At 46.9% G+C, this 19,011-nt stretch overlaps 2 protein-coding genes across 3 annotated transcripts; one reads left to right on the top strand and one right to left on the bottom strand.

The window, feature by feature from the left end:
* Positions 1-12,333: 12,333 nt before the first annotated feature.
* On the top strand, positions 12,334-15,615 carry SPSB2 (splA/ryanodine receptor domain and SOCS box containing 2). Of its 2 annotated transcripts, none has more exons than XM_081309394.1 (3): positions 12,334-12,423; positions 12,936-13,683; positions 14,728-15,615. In XM_081309394.1, the coding sequence occupies exons 2-3, from the start codon at positions 13,020-13,022 to the stop codon at positions 14,853-14,855; spliced, it is 792 nt and encodes a 263-aa protein (XP_081165520.1). In that variant the 5' UTR covers positions 12,334-12,423; positions 12,936-13,019; the 3' UTR covers positions 14,856-15,615. The 2 variants fall into 2 exon arrangements, with proteins under 2 accessions (XP_081165520.1, XP_081165519.1); XM_081309393.1 differs by lacking the exon at positions 12,334-12,423 and adding an exon at positions 12,517-12,644.
* On the bottom strand, positions 15,176-18,459 carry TPI1 (triosephosphate isomerase 1). The gene is made up of 7 exons (XM_081309395.1): positions 18,211-18,459; positions 16,926-17,049; positions 16,727-16,811; positions 16,521-16,653; positions 16,174-16,259; positions 15,874-15,961; positions 15,176-15,758 (listed from the first exon to the last, which is right to left on the bottom strand). The coding sequence occupies exons 1-7, from the start codon at positions 18,434-18,436 to the stop codon at positions 15,640-15,642; spliced, it is 861 nt and encodes a 286-aa protein (XP_081165521.1). The 5' UTR covers positions 18,437-18,459; the 3' UTR covers positions 15,176-15,639.
* Positions 18,460-19,011: the final 552 nt, after the last annotated feature.

Below are 19,011 nucleotides of genomic sequence, written 5' to 3'. Positions count from 1 at the left end.
AATATTTCCTGAGAGAATAATATTAGATTTTTAAAATTTTTTTTATGTAATCATGGAAACTTCCCCTGAATTTGGACTTGTTCTTATCAATAAAATACTCTATTTCCTCCCTCTGCTTTGAGCATCACTGATGAGGAGTAAACAAATGATAAGCCTGGAAGACATCCTCAGGATTCACTAGAAGGAAAGGGAAGCCCTAAAGGATGTCAAAAGTGGAAGGAAAACTACAAAGGTGATTCAGTATTATTAATTAATTAATTTTTGTGGTACTGGGAATTGAACCCAGGGCTTCATGTCTTCTAGGCAAGTGCTCTACTACTGAATCACTCCCCCAGCCCAAGTAATTTTTTTTTAATATTAAATAGGACAGGTACTGTGGTGTATTCCTATAATCCCAGCAACTCCAGAGGTTGAGTCTGGTGGATCAAAATTTCCAGGCCAGGGGCTGGGTTGTGTGGCTCAGTGGTAGAGTACTTGCCTAGTACCTGTGAGGCACTGGGTTTGATCCTCAGCACCACATACAAAATAAATAAATAAAGGTATTGAGACTGTCTTCATTTCATTTATTGAAACTAGAAATGAAACTAGATTCTCTGCTTCCCCAATTTTCTTCTGGGTTCTTTCTAGCAAATTTGAATAAAATCCACAGACAATAACAGAAGGGAAGAGTAGAGGGTATAGAATTTAAGTGAGAAGAGTTAGAACTCCTGCTAAATAAGAATATCATAATCGGTATACGGGGTAAAAATGGGAGATCATAACCCACTTGAATCAAATTGTGAAATATGATATATTAAGAACTTTGTAATGTTTTGAACGACCAACAATAAATTAAAAAAAAAAAAAAAAAGAATATCAATGGTCAGTCATGTTCGAAGGCAGGAACCACACCTGGAGGCAGGAACCACACCTGGAGGAACCAGAGGCTAATCAGTAGAAATATTAATGAGCACATTTCAAATGTGAAAAGCCTTAAGGGTTACCGTGACAGCCTCCAGCCAACTCCTTTGTCCCAGAAATGGGAAAACCAGAAGGTGGGGGTGAACTCAGCTGGAAGTTGATAGGAAGAATTAGAACTCAAAAAAAACGAGATAGCCTTGGTGCTGTTTTCAGTACTTGTTTAGGTAGACTTTGATCAATGACTTTGGTGCCTTATTTGGGGGGCAGCGGGGGTACCGGGATTGAACTCTGGCATACCCGACAACTGAGTCACATCCCTAGCCCTCTTTTGTAGTTTATTAGAGACAGGGTCTCTCTGAGTTACTTTGCACCTTCTTAAATTGCTGATCTGTCAATCTACTGCCTCCTCAGCTGCTGGGATTACAGGGGTGCGCCACCGCCACCCCCCATCCCCTGCGCTTGGTGCTCTTTTCAGGGCCTGTTTTACACTGTTTTTGCTCCATGCTCTACCCAGAACCATACATATGAACCATATATACGAACTCTTAAGCTTAAATGTTTTTCTGCTATCAGGCCTCCTCCCTCATGGCTCGGTTTACTCATCCCTTCCGTGATTGTCCATGGATTTTTTTTTTTAAGTTTGTTTTGTTTTTTAATACCTTTATTTTTTTAAATTTATTTTTATATGGTGCTGTGAATGGAACCCAGGACCTCGCACATGCTAGTGTAAGGGACCGGCGAAATGTCGGAGGAAGAGACCACAAGAGACTAGCTCCATGCAATTGGCAAAAGGGGATTTATTGAACCAGCATGCTAGGGCTCAAGGCTCACTCAGGAAGGGAGAGCAGCCCAGAGCCCAGAGCAGAGGTCAAGCAGAGTTTAAGTACACTTTTTGGAGAGGGTGGGGGGCTTTGCATACATCAGAACAAATCATCTTGAGGCACGGGAAAATTGAACAACAACTCTGAGCCATGATTAGTACATTCATTGGCAGGAACAGTCTGGGCAGGGGTGATTGGTCACTCCTGAGCGGGGTACACATTTAAACTGATTGGTTTTGTGGCCTGGATGCTTAAGTGCTGGGCTATTTGGAGCCCTTAGCTAATAAACAACCAGGGAATCAACGGAAATATTTACTGGGCAGTTCAGGTATTGTCCTAACAGCTACAGAGATTACTGGTTCCGGGGGTTGCAGAGGAATTGTAACAATACCTGGTCTATTATATTTTTTTTAGCCCAAGCCTTTCAATTTAGAAACTTTACAATGCCCAGTCTTTTACACTTTAACTCAGACTCTTGCAGCTTAGAATCAGCTTAGAAATTTTACCTTTACATTAGGGGAGCGTTCTACCCCTGAGCTACAACCCCAGCCCTGTCCATGGATTTTATTCTTCAAAAATAGTGAGGGGCTCGGGATGTGGCTCAAGCGTAGCACGCTCGCCTGGCATGCGCGGGGTGCTGAGTTCAATCCTCAACACCACATAAAAAGAAAATAAAGTTATTGTGTCCACCTAAAACTAAAAAAATAAATAAATCTTTTTTATTTATTTATTTATTTTTTAAAGAGAGAGTGAAAGAGGAGAGGGAGAGAGAGAGAGAGAGAGAGAGAGAGAGAGAGAATTTTTTAATATTTATTTATTTTTTTTAGTTCTCCACGGACACAACATCTTTGTTGGTATGTGGTGCTGAGGATCGAACCGGGCCGCACGCATGCCAGGCGAGCGCGCTACTGCTTGAGCCACATCCCCAGCCCAATAAATATTTTTAAAAAATAAAAAATAGTGAGACTGGGACTGGGGTTGTGGCTCAGTGGTAGAGTGCTCACCTAGCATGTGTGAGGCCCTGGGTTCAATCCTCAGCACCACATAAAAAAAGTGAATAAATAAGATAAAGGTATTGTGTCCATCAACTAAAAACAAAACAATTCTTTTTTTTTATGAATTTTTAATATTTATTTTTTAGTTCTCGGCGGACACAACATCCCTGCTGGTATGTGGTGCTGAGGATCGAACCCGGGCCGCACGCATGCCAGGCGAGCGCGCTACCGCTTGAGCCACATCCCCAGCCCAACAAAACAATTCTTAAAAAAAAAAAAAAAAAAAAAAAAAAAAAACAAGACAGTGAAGGCTGCGGGATACAGCTCAGTTGGTAGAGTGCTTGCCTCGCATGCACAAGGCCCAGGGTTCAATCCCCAGCACCACCTCCAAAAAAAAAAAAAAAAAAAAAAAAAAAAGTGAGACAAGAACCTAGAAGGATTTTGGCAACCCGGGGAACCCAGTCTCATCTCAAAATTCCGGTTTCACCCTCGTGGGGGAGGGGGCGTACATAGCAGGAAAAAAAATTAAAAAAGTATAAGCAGTGTCCGGTAGCCTGACTTTTAATCATTCCTGTAACTCCCACTTCCACCTTCCTGTTTCTGGGACACAGGAGAGGGCTGGGAGTTTTCTCTAGGGTGAAACCAAAGGTCTTTTACATTTGAAATAGGCCCTGAGGCCTATTTCAAATGTAAAAGACCTTTGTTAATGTTAAATCATTAATGTTACCTGTTAGCCTCCAGGTGTGGTTTCTGCATTTGAACAAGACCTCAGTTGGGGTTGTAGCTCAGTGGTAGAGTGCTTGCCTAGCTTGTGTGAGGCACTGGGTTCGCTTTTCAGCGCCACATAAAAATAAAATTACAACTGAACAAAACAACTCAATAATATCAAAACAATACAAACAAAAGACCTCACTCAATTGTGGCCTATCACTTCTGATTGCTGACCATTGACTATTCTTACTCAGTAGGTGTGCCCCTTATACGGTAGATCCTAGCAACGTGGGCATCTCCTTCTTAGGACCGCCCTCTTTGGGACAAGTGATTCCCTGTGTAGGATCCCTAGATATACTAGGGAAGGACTAGGAGAAACAAGGAAAACTTTTTTTTTTTTTTTAAGGAATGACAGAATGGGACCTTTAAAACGTAAAGAAATTCGAGGAGGTAGGGGGAAGCCTCAGTTACGAGATTTTCACAAGCACACCACACTTTCTGGATCCTGGGCTAAAACTGCCCCACGCCCCCGCAGCTGACTTAGAGGCCCCTCAACCTCAGGCCCCGGTTTCTGCCTGGGGCCTTCGTTCGGGGCAAAACGTGCCCAGGGCGGCAGGTGGCCAGGTGGGGAGTACACCTGCGACGCTGGAGCTGCCCTCCTAGGGAGGGCCCCGGGTTGTGCGCGCCTCTTGCAGCTGCGCGGAGCGCTGAGCAACCTGGCTACAGAATCACCAGCCGCTGGGGCTCACGTGACCCTTGGCGCGGGTGAGTCCGCCCGGAGCCGTGCTGCAGTTACGTAACTAGCCCCCAGAGCAGGAGGCGGCGCGGAGGGGGCGGGGCGACGGCGTGGGGCGGGGCGACGGCGTGGGGCGGGGCGGCGCGGGGCGGCGCCCAGAAATCCCGGGTTTATAAATCGAATCAGTCGCCATTTCCTCCCCATCGATGAGTTTTAGAGAGTTTTTTTAGGTTTGAATTTTGACGCTACCACTTGGACAGGTATTTTAACTTCCTTAGGCCTCACGTAGGAGTCTGTAGAAACTGGGATAAGTTCTTGTAAGAATGAAAAGCAATATGATGTAATTTCACCATAGACGTACTTAAGGTGCACTCAATAATAGGTTAAACAGGCAGAGCAAGCCCGGCGCGGTGGCGCAGGTCTGTGATCCCAGGGACTTGGGGGTCTGAATCAAGGAGCCTCACAAGTTCGAGGCCAGCCTCAGCAGTTTAGCAAGATCTTGTCTCAAAAAAGGGCTGGCAGTATAGTTCAGAGGTGAGGGTCCCAAAGTGCTGTCCCATTCCACGGAAGTCTGAGTAAGATGGCAAATGGAAATGTGTTCTCTGGGCCCCAGTGCCTGGCCTCTCAGTGGGTATTTTGTGGGGCTATCTGTAATTTTAGTTTTGTTTTTAAAGTTAGGTTCTAATGTTTTACCATACCTCTCTTTTGTGTAACATGACCCATCTGAAGGCAGTCCAATCAAGTTCTCCCACTGCTACAGTAACAGTAAAGTACAAATGATTACCCTTTACTGAAGGTTGAGAGTCCACTAAGTATTAGAAGACATGAGTCAGAAATGTGTGCCTTACCATACAATAAGTGGCAAAAACAGGGAGGTGGGGAATGTTCTTTGTCTCAAGCTGGGGGTATAGCTTAATGGTAGATCATGTGCTTGGTATGCACAAGGCCCTGGGTTCAATCTTCAGCACCAAAACAAACAAAACTCTCTGTCTCACCTGTAATCCCAGTGGCTCCAGAGGCTGAGGGAGAAGGATCATGAGTTCAAAGCCAGCCTCAGCAAAAAGCAAGGCGCTAAGCAACTCAGTGAGACCCTGTCTCTAAATAAAAAAGGGCTGGGGATGAGGCTCAGTAGTCAAGTGCCCTTTAGTTTAATCCCGATACCAAAAAAAAAAAAAAAAAAAAAAAAAAACTGTCTCAAGTGACTTAAGAAAAGTTTACAGCTTTTATGACATCTACAGTTCAAACTTTCATCAGCTCAGCAGGTTCCTTAGCTTGTGCAGGACAGAAACCACAGTTAACAAAGAGAGAGAAAAATCATTTATTGCATTGATATCATAGCAATGTGGCTACTTAATAGGTAGAGTAATGAAGAAATCAAGGGGAGGGGGGATAGTAGAGGATAGGAAAGGCAGCAGAATACAACAGACACTAGGATGGCAGTATGTAAAAACGTGGATGTGTAACGGATGTGATTCTGCAATCTATATATGGGGTAAAAATGGGAGTTCATAACCCACTTGACATATCATATTTCATACATTTGATTCAAGAGCTTTGTAGGGGCTGGGGATGTGGCTCAAGCGGTAGCGCACTCACCTGGCATGCGGGCGGCTCAGGTTCGATCCTCAGCACCACATACAAACAAAGATGTTGTGTCCGCTGAAAACAAAAATAAATAAATAAATATTAAAGTTCTCTCTCTCTCTCTAAAAAAAGGGAAAAACTCACTGAGTTTATTTTAAAAAAAAAGAGCTTTGTAATGTTTTGAACAACTAATAATTTAAAAAAAAAAGAAATCAAGGGGTGAACAGCATATATAGGTTTTCTGGGCTAGAAATTAACATATTCCTAAACTATCAGATAAGCATTCATTGCACCTGTGTCATTTTACACACAGTCAAAAGTATTTGCACAGGGTTCAAAATGTGCCTAATGTGTTAATTTTTTCTCATAGGCATTTTTTTTTCCCAGTACTGGCGATTGACCCCAAAGGCACTCTATCACTTTTGAGACAAGAGTCTCCCTAAGTCCAGTCTGGCCTCAAATTTGCTAGCCTCCTGCCTTATCTTCCAAAGAAACTGAGATTACAGATGCCACCACACCAGTTCCTGGGCATATCTTTTAACATGGACCCTGCATTTAAATGACGATCCAGGTTACTTCTGATTAAGACCTCCTTGCATAGGTTTCAGTGCTTTCTTGCTGTTTGTGTTGAACGATGGATGTAGTTGGGGAGGACTTTTTACAATTTATCTTAAACATAAAATGTGTAGTGCGTTTTTTTTTTTTTTTTTTTTTTTTTTTTGTAATTGTTTTCACCTTAACAACTTAAACTTTAACCCTGCATTCCTGTGCCTGTCATTTATCTTTTTCTGGGGGTGGAGGATGGTACCAGGGATTTAATTCAGGGTCACTCAACCACTGAGCCATGTCTCCAGCCCTGTTTTGTATTTTATTTAGAGGCAGGGTCTCGCTGAGTTGTTTAGCACCTCAGTTTTGCTGAGGCTGGGTTTGAATTTGTGATCCTCCTGCCTCAACCTCCTGAGTCACTGGGATTACAGGTGTTTACCACTGTCATTTATCTCTTTTTTTGGTAATGGGGATTGAATCCAAGCGTACTCTACCACTGAGTTACATCCCCAGCCCTTTATCATTGTTTACTTTGAGACAGAGTCTCACTAAATTGCCAATTTGGGATTCTCTTGCCTCAGCCTCCCCAAATTGCTGGGATTACAGGTACGCACTACCATGCCCCACTTATACCATTTATCTTAAGCATATAACATGTGTGCCTTCCTGTTGACTCTCACCAACTTTTAGACCTGTACTCCTGCCTCAAAACCTTCAGTCAAGAGAAGATAATCTTTGGATGGAAGGATTTCACAACTAGTGGAGGATGGTGTAAGAGTTGTAGAAACCACTTCAACCTCAAAAGCATGCAAACCGTTGGTGAGGCTGTGTCTGTGGAGTAAGAGGCAGCCAAATCTACCCAGTATTATTAGGATGATTTGCAAAAGAGCAATCTTCCAGAATACAGTGAGGCTTATGTCTTACAGGGAAATATGCCTAACTGTATTTATGTTTCCAAACTAGAAACAAAAGAGCTGGGAGTGTAGCTCAGTGGTAGAGTGCTTGCCTAGCATGCATGAGGCCCTAGGTTTCATCTCCAGCACTGCATAAAAAGAAAAAAGAAAAAAAATCTCAAAGAAGGCCCTGTTTGAAAAGCAACCTTCTGAACACTTTCCTTCCCCTACTCCCAGGTCCAGTGGTAGTATAGTTCTATAGGGCTACTAATCCTGGTGCCTTTAAATCAAGCAACAGCAGCTGGGTGAGGTGGCAGAGACCTGTTCCAGTCCAGCCTCAGCAACTTAGTAAGACCCTGTATATTAAAGAAAAAAAAAAAAGCATTTGGGAATGTGGCTCAGCAATAAAGTGCCTCTGGGCTCAATCACCAGTACCAGAACAAACAAACAAACAAACAAAAAATACCACCATTCTCCACCCCCACCCCAACCAAAAAAAAAAAAAAAGATTGGGGATGTAGTTTGGTAGTAGAGCTCTTGCCTAGCATGTGCCAGGCCCTGGGTTCTATCCTAGTACCAGGGGAAAAAATTGTGTAGACTTCTATGTACTAATGTACATAGAAGTACTAATGTACATAGAAGTCTACAAAAAGACTTCTATGTATATTAGTACATAGAAGTACATATAGAAGTTCATATGGAAGCTTGTGTGTGTGTGTGTATGTGTGTGTGGTGCTTGGGATTGAACCCAGGGCCTTGTACATACGAGGCAAGCACTCTACCAACTGTGCCATATCCCCAGCCCCAGAAGCTTTCTTTAAAATGGCTAAAAACTGGAAACAAATGTCTATTAACAGTAGAACAGATAATGGAATAATGTACATAATTAGATAATATTTCATGCAACAACATAGATGACACAGATAAGAAGAATAAATCAGACACAAAAATGCAATACTACATTGTAGTATTGTGTGTATGTAGTATGGTTTCATTGATGATAGAGGTCAAATAGGAGTTAACCTTGGGGATGCAGTGTCAGGGAAGAGCAAGAAAGAGTGTTCTGGATCCTGGAAAGATCCTTGATCTTGACTTCTTTTTTTTTTTTTTTTTTTTTTGGTACTGGGGATTGAACTCAGGGGTACTTGACCACTGAGTCACATTCCCAACCCTATTTTGTATTTGATTTAGAGACAGGGTCTCATTGAGTTGCTTAGTGCTTAGAAGTTGCTGAGGCTGACTTTGAACTCAAGATTCTCCTCTCAGGGCTGGGGATGTGGCTCAAGTGGCAGCGCGCTGGCCTAGCATGCATGAGGCACTGGGTTCAATTCTCAGTACCACATAAAAATAAAATAGATTGTGTCCACCTAAAAAACCACAAAATAAATATTAAAAAAAAAAGATTCTCCTCTCTCAGCCTCCCAAGCCACTGGGATTTCAGGCATGTGCTACCATGACTGTTGATCTTGATCTTGGTGGGGGTGATCATGCAAGTGTATGGTACATGAAAAAATTTGTTAGGCAGGGCTGAGGATGTAGCTCAGTTGTAGATCTCTTGTCTAGCATGTGCAAGACCCTGGGTTCAGTGCCAAAGAAAAGAAAAAGAAGAAAAGCCAATTATTGGGTAATTTAAGTTAAGACAGTTTATTTCAGACAGGCATGGTGGTGCATGCCTGTAATCCCAACGGCTTGGGAGGCTGAGGCAGGAAGATTGCAAGTTCAAGGCCAGCCTCAGCAATTTAATGAGGCCCTAAGCAACTCAGTGACACCCTGTCTCTAAAAAAATACCAGAAAGGGTTGGGGGTGTGGTTCAGTGGTTAAGTGCCCCTGAGTTCAATCCCTGGTAAAAAAAAAAAAAAAAAAAAAAAAAAAAAAAAAAAAAGTTTATATTTGTTGCAAGTCAAAAAAGTACAAAGTTAACATTACTTGTAGCATTATCAAATATTGGAGCTATATCAACAAATACTTGAGCAGCTTAAAATTCAGTGGCAACATTTGATCAACATTTTTAAAAAGTAGCAGCAGCTGAGCAAGTGTGGTTAACTTCTCAAGCTGAACTAGAGCCAGCCATTGCTTAGGCTCCCTATGTGTTCCCAAGCCTTTATGTACAAGCTATCCATAGTCATGATGTCTTTATTGTTATTGTTACACACTGGCAAGAATATCTAGATTGGGTGGATGACAAGCATTCAGATTCACTTCTTTCTTTTTAGTATGCTTCTTCTTCCTCTGTAATATAAAATATTTTAAGGGCTGAGGGTGCAACTTTTTTTTACATTTATTCACATTTATTTTTGCTTTTAGTGCACTTGGGTGTGTAACATAGTGGTAGAATATTTGCATAAGAGGGCTTGAAATGGATCTCCATCAAGAAAATATGTGTGTGTGTGTGTGTGTGTGTGTGTGTGTGTGTGTGTGGTACATGCACATGCACATTAATTTATTATAAAATTTTATTCTGGACTGGGTGCAATGGTGCACACCTGTAAACCCAGAGACTCAGGAGGCTGAGGCTGAAGGATTGCAAGTTAGAGACCTGCCTCAACAATTTAGGGAGGCCCTAGCAACTTAGAGAGACCCTGTCTCAAAATAAAAAAGGGCTGGGGATTTGGCTCAGTTGGGTAAGGGCCTCTGAGTTAAATACCCCCTATTTTTTTTTTAATTCTGTACATCATACTACTATATATTGATTTGTTGCTATTGTTTTTATTGGAGAGTGAAGCCAGGGGCACTTACTGCTGAGCCACATCCCTGTCCTTTTATTTTTTATTTTGAGACAGGGTTTCACTTAATTGCTTAGAGTCTTGATAAGTTGCTAAGGCTGGCCTTGAACTCCTAATTCTCCTTCCTCAGCCTTCTGAGTTGCTGTAACAACAGGTATGTGCCACTGCACCTGGCCCTATATTGATTTTTACACAAAACAAACATGCTGTACGTAATAAGTAGAGTAAGGAATTTTGACTAGGTGACATAATTGTTACCTTATCCTTTTTTATTCTATCTCCTCCAAATGAGAAATCTGTAGCACAATTCTTTTTTTAATATATATTTTGTTGTTGTTGATAGACTTTATTTTATTTATTTATATGTGGTGCTGAGAATTGAACCAAGTGCCTCACACATGCTAGGCAAGTGCTCTACCACTGAGCTACAACCCCACCCCTGTAGCACAATTCTTGACACCCAGAAAGTGAAAATCCAGCCACTTTACCCAGGAATTCCACCTCCTTTCCCAATATGTGTTCTCTCACCAAAGTTGTCAATAACCTTGAGCCCCAAAAATCTTTTAAGTACAGTAATCAAAACTGAATTTTCCTTCATCTGTCTGTAATCCCAGCAACTCAGAAGTCTGAGACAGAAGGATCACCAGTTTGAGGCTAGCCTCAGCAACTTAACAAAACCCTGTCTCAAAATAAAAATTAAAAAGGGCTGGGGATCTAGCATGTGCGAGGTGCTGGGTTCGATCCTCAGCAACACATAAAAATAAATAAATAAATAAAGGTATTGTGTCCAACTACAACTAAGCATATATATATGAGGGTGGGGGTGGCTGGGGATGTAGCTCAGCGGTAGAGTGATTCTGGATTCAATCCCAGTTACCAGAAATTAAGCATAGTAGACCCTTTTCTCCCTATGTTCTTCTCCTGCTTATCTCCTAAGGTGGCTTTCCATTACTGGCCTGTCCTATAGGATAACATTTACTTTCCTAACTGCTTGACCCCTACTTGGGGTCCTTTTTTACTCCTACTTTCTTTATATCTCCATCAATTCACTTATTACCTGATGAACTGTTTTACAAATAGTTTGTATCCTTTTGGAAGATTCATTGCTTAATCTCTAGTGCTTAATACAAATAATTAAGTTTGAAACAGAAACCATTCTAAGTGCTTTACATTTATATCAGCTCATTGCCTCCTCACTATATCTATGCAATAAATACTCTTATTATCGCTGACATAGAGAAAGAAACAGGCACAGGGAGGTGAAGTAATTTCCTCAAGGTTGCATGCATATTGGCCTTCAGGTACTCATGCCCAGTTTGTCTCCAAAGTTGACTTCATTTTTGGTGGAAAGGATTGAACCCAGGTGTGTTCTACCACTGAGCTACAAGCCCAGCCCTCATTTTTTATTTTAAGACAGGGTCTTACTAAATTACCCAGACTGGCCTTGAACTTAGGATCCTCCTGCCTCAGCCTCTGGAACTGCTGGGAATATAGGCCTGTGCCACCACACTAGACAACAGTTGGCATATTTCATGCTCTATTATATTGCCTGTGTATAGAGTGGGCACTCAGTAAGTGTTAAGTAACCAATAGTTATGCTCAGTGAGTACATACCACACCCCAGGCTCTGTGCTAAATGCCTTACTTAGATTATAACTTAAGACCAGTGTCTTAAACCAGGTAAAATGAGCTGGGTTGTGGCTCAGGAGTGCTGAGTGCTCGCCTAAGCACGTGTGAGGCACTGGTTTTGATCCTAAGCACCACATAAAGATAAACAAACAAAAGTATTGTGTCCATCTACAACTAAAACAAACAAGCAAACCTATAAGGTGTCAGCGCGCCAGTAATTCCAGCTACTCAGGAAATGGAGGAGAATCCCTTCAGCCTGGGCAATATAACAAGACCACATATTGGAAAAAAAAAAAAAAAAAAAGTAGCAATTATCCTCTACCCAATGAGACCGAAAACCCTGGAAGGGATTGGCGTCCCGGATGAAGAACGGCATGAAACCCATATTGACATCTACAACCTTGAGTCCGTACAGAGTTCAGAACCTCAGATAAAAGCACAAGTTGGACTCACAACTTGGGGCAGAAAGAGAGCAGCCCTGGAAGACTGACCCAGAATCGCAGGGAAATGGAAACAATGCAGGCATGATGGAAGACCTTCCTTGGCCCCATGCCCTGTATCATAAACTCTGGGCTCAGGAGTTGGTTGGTTGCTCAGGCGGCTCAAAGGTCTTCATTGGGGAGAACACATCCACAGAGATCCCAAGGTGATGATGTCATCAAAGGATTAATTCTGAGCTGGGACACCTGAGGGCAGATTCTGTGGCAGCGATGGAAGGGTTAACGGCTCTGCACGTCCTACCCTCGGAAACGAGGCCTTGGGGAGGGTCTTGGCTCGGGCAGGTGACTAGAAGTTGGTTAACCGCCTCGAGTGTGCTCTACGGGAACCGGGAACAGGACGCGCCCTTTACTACAGCAACCCAATTGGTGTTAACCTCCCAGTGAGGTACTCTGGGGGCGTGGCCTGGGTGGGCGTGACGTGGGTGGCGACGAGAGGGTTAACCGCCCCAGAGGCCCCCCCTGGGGGCGGGGCGCGAGGCCCGCGTGTCGCGTAGTGGTAGGGTCCAAAGGCGGAAGCGGCCAGCTGTCCGCTCCCAGGCAACGGGGCTTCTTTTGGCTGGTTTCATCCCGATGCCCCGCGACTTCCCGGTTGGGAAGTCCAGCGAGGTTCGGGGTCGGGGTCGGAGGCAGGGGTAGGGGCGGTAGTGGGGAAGGGGTCGGGGACTCTGTGTAGGCAAGAAGGACAGCCTACTGTGAGGTCCGGGGAGGGCGAACTCGAGTGTCTTGGGCGACCCAGCACAGAGCGAAGGCAGGGTGATGGGCCCTGGAGCTTTGGGGGTGCCGGCAGAGAGAAGCCGGCCAGTCGACATGCGTGGTGAAAGGATGGGGTGTCCGGGTGAGGACCACCCATCCAGAATACCGCACTTCATATCCCTTTCTCTCCCAACTCCCCTCCAGGTCATTCCCAATCTGGAACTCAACTTTGAGAAGAGAGACACCCCAGCAAGACTGTTTCGGGGCGTCCTCCAGCTGCTCACCTCCATGGGCCAGACGGCCCTGGCAGGGGGCAGCAACAGCACCCCCACCTCGCAGGCTCTGTATCCTGACCTTTCTTGTCCCGAGGGCTTGGAAGAGCTCCTGTCTGCTTCCCCTCCTGACCTGGGGGCCCAACGGCGCCATGGCTGGAACCCCAAGGACTCCTCAGAGAACATCGAGGTCAAAGAAGGGGGGTTATGCTTTGAGCGGCGACCCGTGGCCCAGAGCACTGATGGGGTCCGGGGAAAGAGGGGCTACTCCAGAGGCCTGCACGTCTGGGAGATCAGCTGGCCCCCGGAACAGAGGGGCACACACGCGGTAGTGGGCGTGGCCACGGCCCTCGCCCCACTGCAGGCAGACCACTATGCGGCGCTGCTGGGCAGCAACAGCGAGTCGTGGGGCTGGGACATTGGGCGGAGGAAGCTGTACCATCAGAGTAAGGGGCCTGAGGCCCCCCAGTATCCAGCGGGACCTCAGGGTGAGCAGCTGGAGGTGCCAGAGAGGCTGCTGGTGGTTCTGGACATGGAGGAGGGAACTCTGGGCTACGCTATTGGGGGCACATATCTGGGGCCAGCCTTCCGCGGACTGAAGGGCAGGACCCTCTACCCAGCTGTAAGCGCTGTTTGGGGCCAGTGCCAGGTCCGCATCCGCTACCTGGGCGAAAGGAGAGGTGAGGCCGGGGGTGTGGGGAAGAAAAGTATTGTCACTAGTGGCAGTGATTTGGAATGGACCCTCAATGCTTGACAAGAGCAGAGGCTTTCATTTGACCTGTCTCCTATCCTTATTCAGTTCTAGGAATGGCTGAGGTTCTTCAAACTGTTATCTAATTTACCTGGAGGCAAAACTGAGGCTTGGGAACAACTTGCTCATATTCTCTTGGTGAACCCTCAGAATGGAGGGAGGCTCTTGGGAGATATCAACCCTTGAGCAAGATGGGCAAAGGGTTAAGATGGGCTGGGTTTACAGGTCCAGAAAAGTACTGGCAGTGCCCGGTACCAAGAGTGCGTATCAGATTTCCTGGGCTCTGACCTGTATGTGCCACATACCTACTTCCTTTTCCTGTCAAATCCCAGGATGGGGCCTTTGGGGCACTGGTCATGGCTTTGGGTGGGGCTGCAAGGGAGGAGCCTCCTTGGGAACCGAATGGGACCAGTACTGGGAGTTGGCTCTGAAGTTGCAGTATTCAGCAGAGGGCTGGTGCCTGTCCTCTTGTTACCCATGCTGAGCCACACAGTGGAGCAGGCCCATCCTTCCTTTCATTTCCTCACCCCAGCTCCAAGGTCCCGCTTCTTTTCTTTTTCTTTTTTTTTTTTTTTTAATATTTATTTTTTAGTTTTCAGTGGACACAACATCTTTATTTTTATGTGGTGCTGAGATCGAACCCAGCGCCCCACGCATGCCAGGCGAGTGGGTTACTGCTTGAGCCACATCCCCATCCCCTCCAAGGCCCCTTTTGAATCAAAGCCTGGGCCACCTCCACCACTAATGGGCCCATATTGGCCTATTGCTTAGAGGGCTTTAGCTAGAGCTTCAGTCCAGCTCTCTCAAGATAATCTCAGCTGTGAAATCAATTGTGATGCCTTAGATCTCCCTCAGCCAAGGTGGAGTCAGGTGTACCGCAAGAAAGGAGGGAGGCTGGGTAAGATCCTGTAGTTTGTAGATGTCTGGCTGGTGGCTGAACCCCTGTTTACCTTCTCCTTCTTCTCTCTCCCAGCGGAACCACACTCCCTTCTGCATCTGAGCCGCTTGTGTGTACGCCACGCCCTGGGGGATACCCGGCTGGGCCAGGTGTCTGCTCTGCCCTTGCCCCCATCCATGAAGCGCTACCTGCTCTACCAGTGAACCTGGGATATCAGACTGTGCTGGAGCCACTGTGGGCCTAGACCAGCAGTGAGGTTGGGTCCCTCCCCCAATTCAAGCTCTGGGGAGCTCCACAAGTCTCAGTGCTACCCAAAACAGTGTGGCAGAGAATTTTCAAGGCTGTGGCAGCCTGGTACATAAGACATTTTTTTAAAGTAAAAATACTAAGAGATGTGTTGTTATAGAGACCTGTTAATGGGGTTTTTTGTTTGCCTTTTTAAACAAGGGTAGTCTGTGACTACCTCAAAAAGCCCATTTTGGGGTCCGGAGAGGGCCTTAAAAAGAAAAAAGATTTACAGTGAAGGAGAACAAACCACAGACTTAGTGCCAGATGTTTTATTTTCCTTACATGTGCGAAAGCTCACATACACAACACACAGGAATTGGCACCATGGGAGAAGGAGCATCCCTGGCCTCTGAGGGGAGGATATTGGCCTTGGTGTGAGAAGGGAAAGGAACATGGTTTCTCTCTCTTGCTCTCACCAGGGCCTGAGGGGACCCATGAGCGAGCTCCATTCCTTCTACCTCTCAGATGAGGAGAAGCCACCTTGGTGACATGTTTAGTTCTAACCATTATAGTAAGTGGTGGATTAACCTGGTTCCAACCATCACAGGGGAAAGGTGTAAATGGTAAAGGAAGGTACAGTGGATTAGGCCTTGAGAGGAGGCAGATGACAACATCAGAAGCATGTGAAGGGTGAGGGCAGTTACTTGGCTTCTGGACTACCTAATCCCTGGCTTAGCGGGAAGAACAGATCGATGGCGCTTATTGTTTGGCATTGATGATGTCCACAAATTCGGGCTTGAGGGAAGCACCACCCACGAGGAAGCCGTCCACATCAGGCTGGCTGGCTAGCTCTTTGCAGGTTGCCCCAGTCACAGAACCTGGGGAAGAGGTAGAAAGAGGGTTTTGTCAGGGATGAGATGAATATACTCCATCCCTACCTCCATGTCTATAGTGGGCTCAGCCTACTTGATAGCTAGAGCCAAACCCACTTACCTCCATAAATGATGCGAGTGCTCTGAGCCACTGCATCAGAAACATTGGACTTGAGCCATCCCCGAAGTTTCTCATGTACTTCCTGGGCCTAAAACAAGAAGGCAGTCTAAGAAAGACCCTTTCTGCCTTTTAAAGAGGAAATCACTGGCACCAATGGAGAGAGAGTGTGTCAAGGCAAGAGCCCTGGAATCTGAGTCAGAATACTAAGGCTCCAAAACCAGCCAAGCCCTGGAATGGATGCCCTTGGACAAGTCACTGTGTTTTGGGGTTTGGGAAGGCAGGACTCCTGGGCTCAGATACCTGTTGGGGTGTTGCAGTCTTGCCAGTACCAATGGCCCACACAGGCTCATAGGCCAGGACGACCTTGTTCCAGTCCTTCACATTATCTGCAGGACACAGATCACAGAGGGAAGGGTGAACAAGGAGCTATACAACCAATTTCCACAGAGTGTGAAGAATGATGATGGCCTACTGCCCCCTGGTGGCATCTATACATTCTGCAAGAGCAAAAGTGATTAGCTTGAAAGGAACTCCACCTTTCTTTGCAGCATGGGGATCAAGGCAGTCTGCAGGGCTTCTGACACCACCCCCCCTCCGCCCCATTTGTGGCCCTGGCTAGGTTCAAAGGTCCCTTTCTCCAGAGATACCTGCGATGACCTTGGTCTGTTCGAAAACAACCTTCTCTGTGATGCCAGCTTCCCTCTCATCTAGCTTCTCCCCAATGCAGGCGATCACTCCGAGTCCCTCTGCTAGGGCATGGGCCACTTTCTGCCCAATCAGCTGTTGAGGAACAGACTTGGTGAGACACCCTTCTTGGAATAAGCATCTCTTATCTCTTCTCATGGTTACTAACCTCATCTGACTCCCCAAAGACGTGCCTCCTCTCTGAGTGCCCCAGGACTACCCACGTGGCTCCACAGTCTTTGATCATGCCAGGGCTAAGGGAAGAGAGAAAGCTCAAGTTTAGCAGGAAGCACACCCTGTACCTTTCCCCTCCATGAAAAAAGTGAGTGAAAGGTTCCCCATCACTTCTCTCTCCATCTCCATCTTACCTGATCTCCCCAGTGAAGGCCCCATTAGTCACTTTGTAGCAGTTCTGCGCAGCCACAGCAATCTTGGGATCTAGTTTCTGCCGGGCGAAGTCGATGTAGGCAGTGGGGGGCGCACAAACCACCTCTGAGGATGAGATGTTGGCATACCCAGATGAGACCAAAGGAAGCCTTCATTCTCCAGACTTCCTATCCAGTGTCTGGCAGCCCTCTAGCCTTCAACTTTCTTGGTTTTGCTTTCCTCCCCCTTTAACCCCAGCAAGACGACCTTTGTCCACTTCCCAGCCTAGGCTTGCACCCAACTCCTGGAGACTTCCAAGTATCCCTTCCAGGCTACAGCCCTCACCCTGCCCTCTGCTCTTTTAACAGCTGTGGCTCCAATTTCCTCGGGTTATTCTGGGCATGAGTACCTCCCAGACTCAGCATTCTCTGGTGGCCAATCTACCTCCTTTCTAAAATAGCTTATCCTCACTAGAAAAAAAAAGAGAGGGGGCCAACTCTTGGGCTTGTTTTGGCGTCTTTAGGGAAATAATCGAGAAGGTGATGTCCCTTTGATCAGATCTGTGGTCAGATGATTTAGGTGGGTGGAAGGGAAGTAAGGAGGATAGCACTCTGCCTGTGGTGGCAGGGAGCTGAGCGGCTCATAGCGGCCTTGCGCTTTCTGTTTCCAGGTTGGGGAAAGCTGTAGGATCGCTCATTTACAAATGGCTCAGCTTGTTAGGCATCTACCCAGTCCCTTCCATGGAAGGCAGTAGTCACCCAGGCTGCCAAGAAGCGACCAGTGCCTACCGCTCAGGAGCCCAGCCCGGCAGGGCGCTGGGGAGGAGTCATGGGCTACGTGCAGAGGCGCACGGAGCCCGTTGCCGAAGGGGCAGGTAGTTGGAGGCCGCGGGTAACTGGGAGACCGCGCAAGCTCAGCCTCCACCCCCACACTCTGGCGGTGCTGTACCCCGCTTCTCCGGATCGCCCACAGAGGCTCAGGCTCGGCTCCTACTCTGGCTCAAGGCTGGTGCAAACCCAATCCACGCCCAGGGGCCATCTTCCTCCCGGGGACCCAATAATTCATTTCCCGCCCCACCAGGCTAGAGCACCATTAAATGCCCTTCTTTCCACGTCCACACATCTCCGGTACTGCGGTTGCAGGGCCACTTCTCAGACACGCAACGACCCTTGTACTTCAGCCCTGCATCCAGGTCCACGCGGTTACCAGGACTCGGGGAGCTCGGGAGAGGGCGCTGCCACGCCCGACACTCTCCACCAGTCCCAACGGTCCCCAAGGAGGGCTCACCGGTGTCGGCGGGCACCTTGGCCGCATTCAGGGTACAGATGAGTTCCCCCAGACACTTCTTCCGCCCGTTCATCTTCCAGTTGCCCCCCACGAAGAATTTCCTGGAGGGCGCCATGGTGCTGGTGCCGGCACACTGAAGGTCAGTATCAGCGCGCAGCCGCGGCCACTGCCCGCTTATATATACCGCTGTGAAGCAGAACTCCGCCTCCTCCCCGCCCTCAGCCATGATTAGCCCGGCCCCCTGCCTAAGCGGCCTCCTGCCTAAGCGGCCTCCCCACCAGCCCAGTCCCCCGACCGCCCAGTGTTGCAAAGTTCTGACGTTCCCCCCTTTCTTGTAGCAACGTTCTAGGGGTGTCCAAGGGATCAGTCGTTCTTGTCTGATTTGTAGAAGTGAAAACTGTGAGACCCTGCGCTCAGGAAAACTCTCATGATTCATAACTTCAGCCCCCCAGAGAGGGTTCAGAGTGGGGTTAGCTGAGCAACCTGGCCTTAGACCAGATCGCTCACTAGGACTGAGCGCTGAGGGAATGTCTCTCAGAGCCCCCTTCCCCGATCGGAGTTAACTACATCTCTGATGGCTAAGCAGACACCCTTGGTCTAACCCACAATTACTGGGCAAATACTAGGTTCAGTAGGAGGATCAGCTCATATCATCAGCTGTGCAGACAAGAGGTACTTCAGAAATCTGAAGCCAGTTAACACCCCCACCTCACCCCTGGGCGTTCCACTCTTTGCTTCAGTTGGCCAAGGCCTGAATAGAACTGTAGAGATCCAGTAGCCACCTCAGACTTCTGGGGAAAT

Source organism: Spermophilus citellus (assembly GCF_964194105.1).
Source record: "Spermophilus citellus genome assembly, chromosome: 10".
NCBI lineage: Eukaryota > Metazoa > Chordata > Mammalia > Rodentia > Sciuridae > Spermophilus > Spermophilus citellus.
The sequence above is the reverse complement of the archived record's forward strand: the minus strand, read 5'-3'. Positions and strand labels throughout refer to the sequence as shown.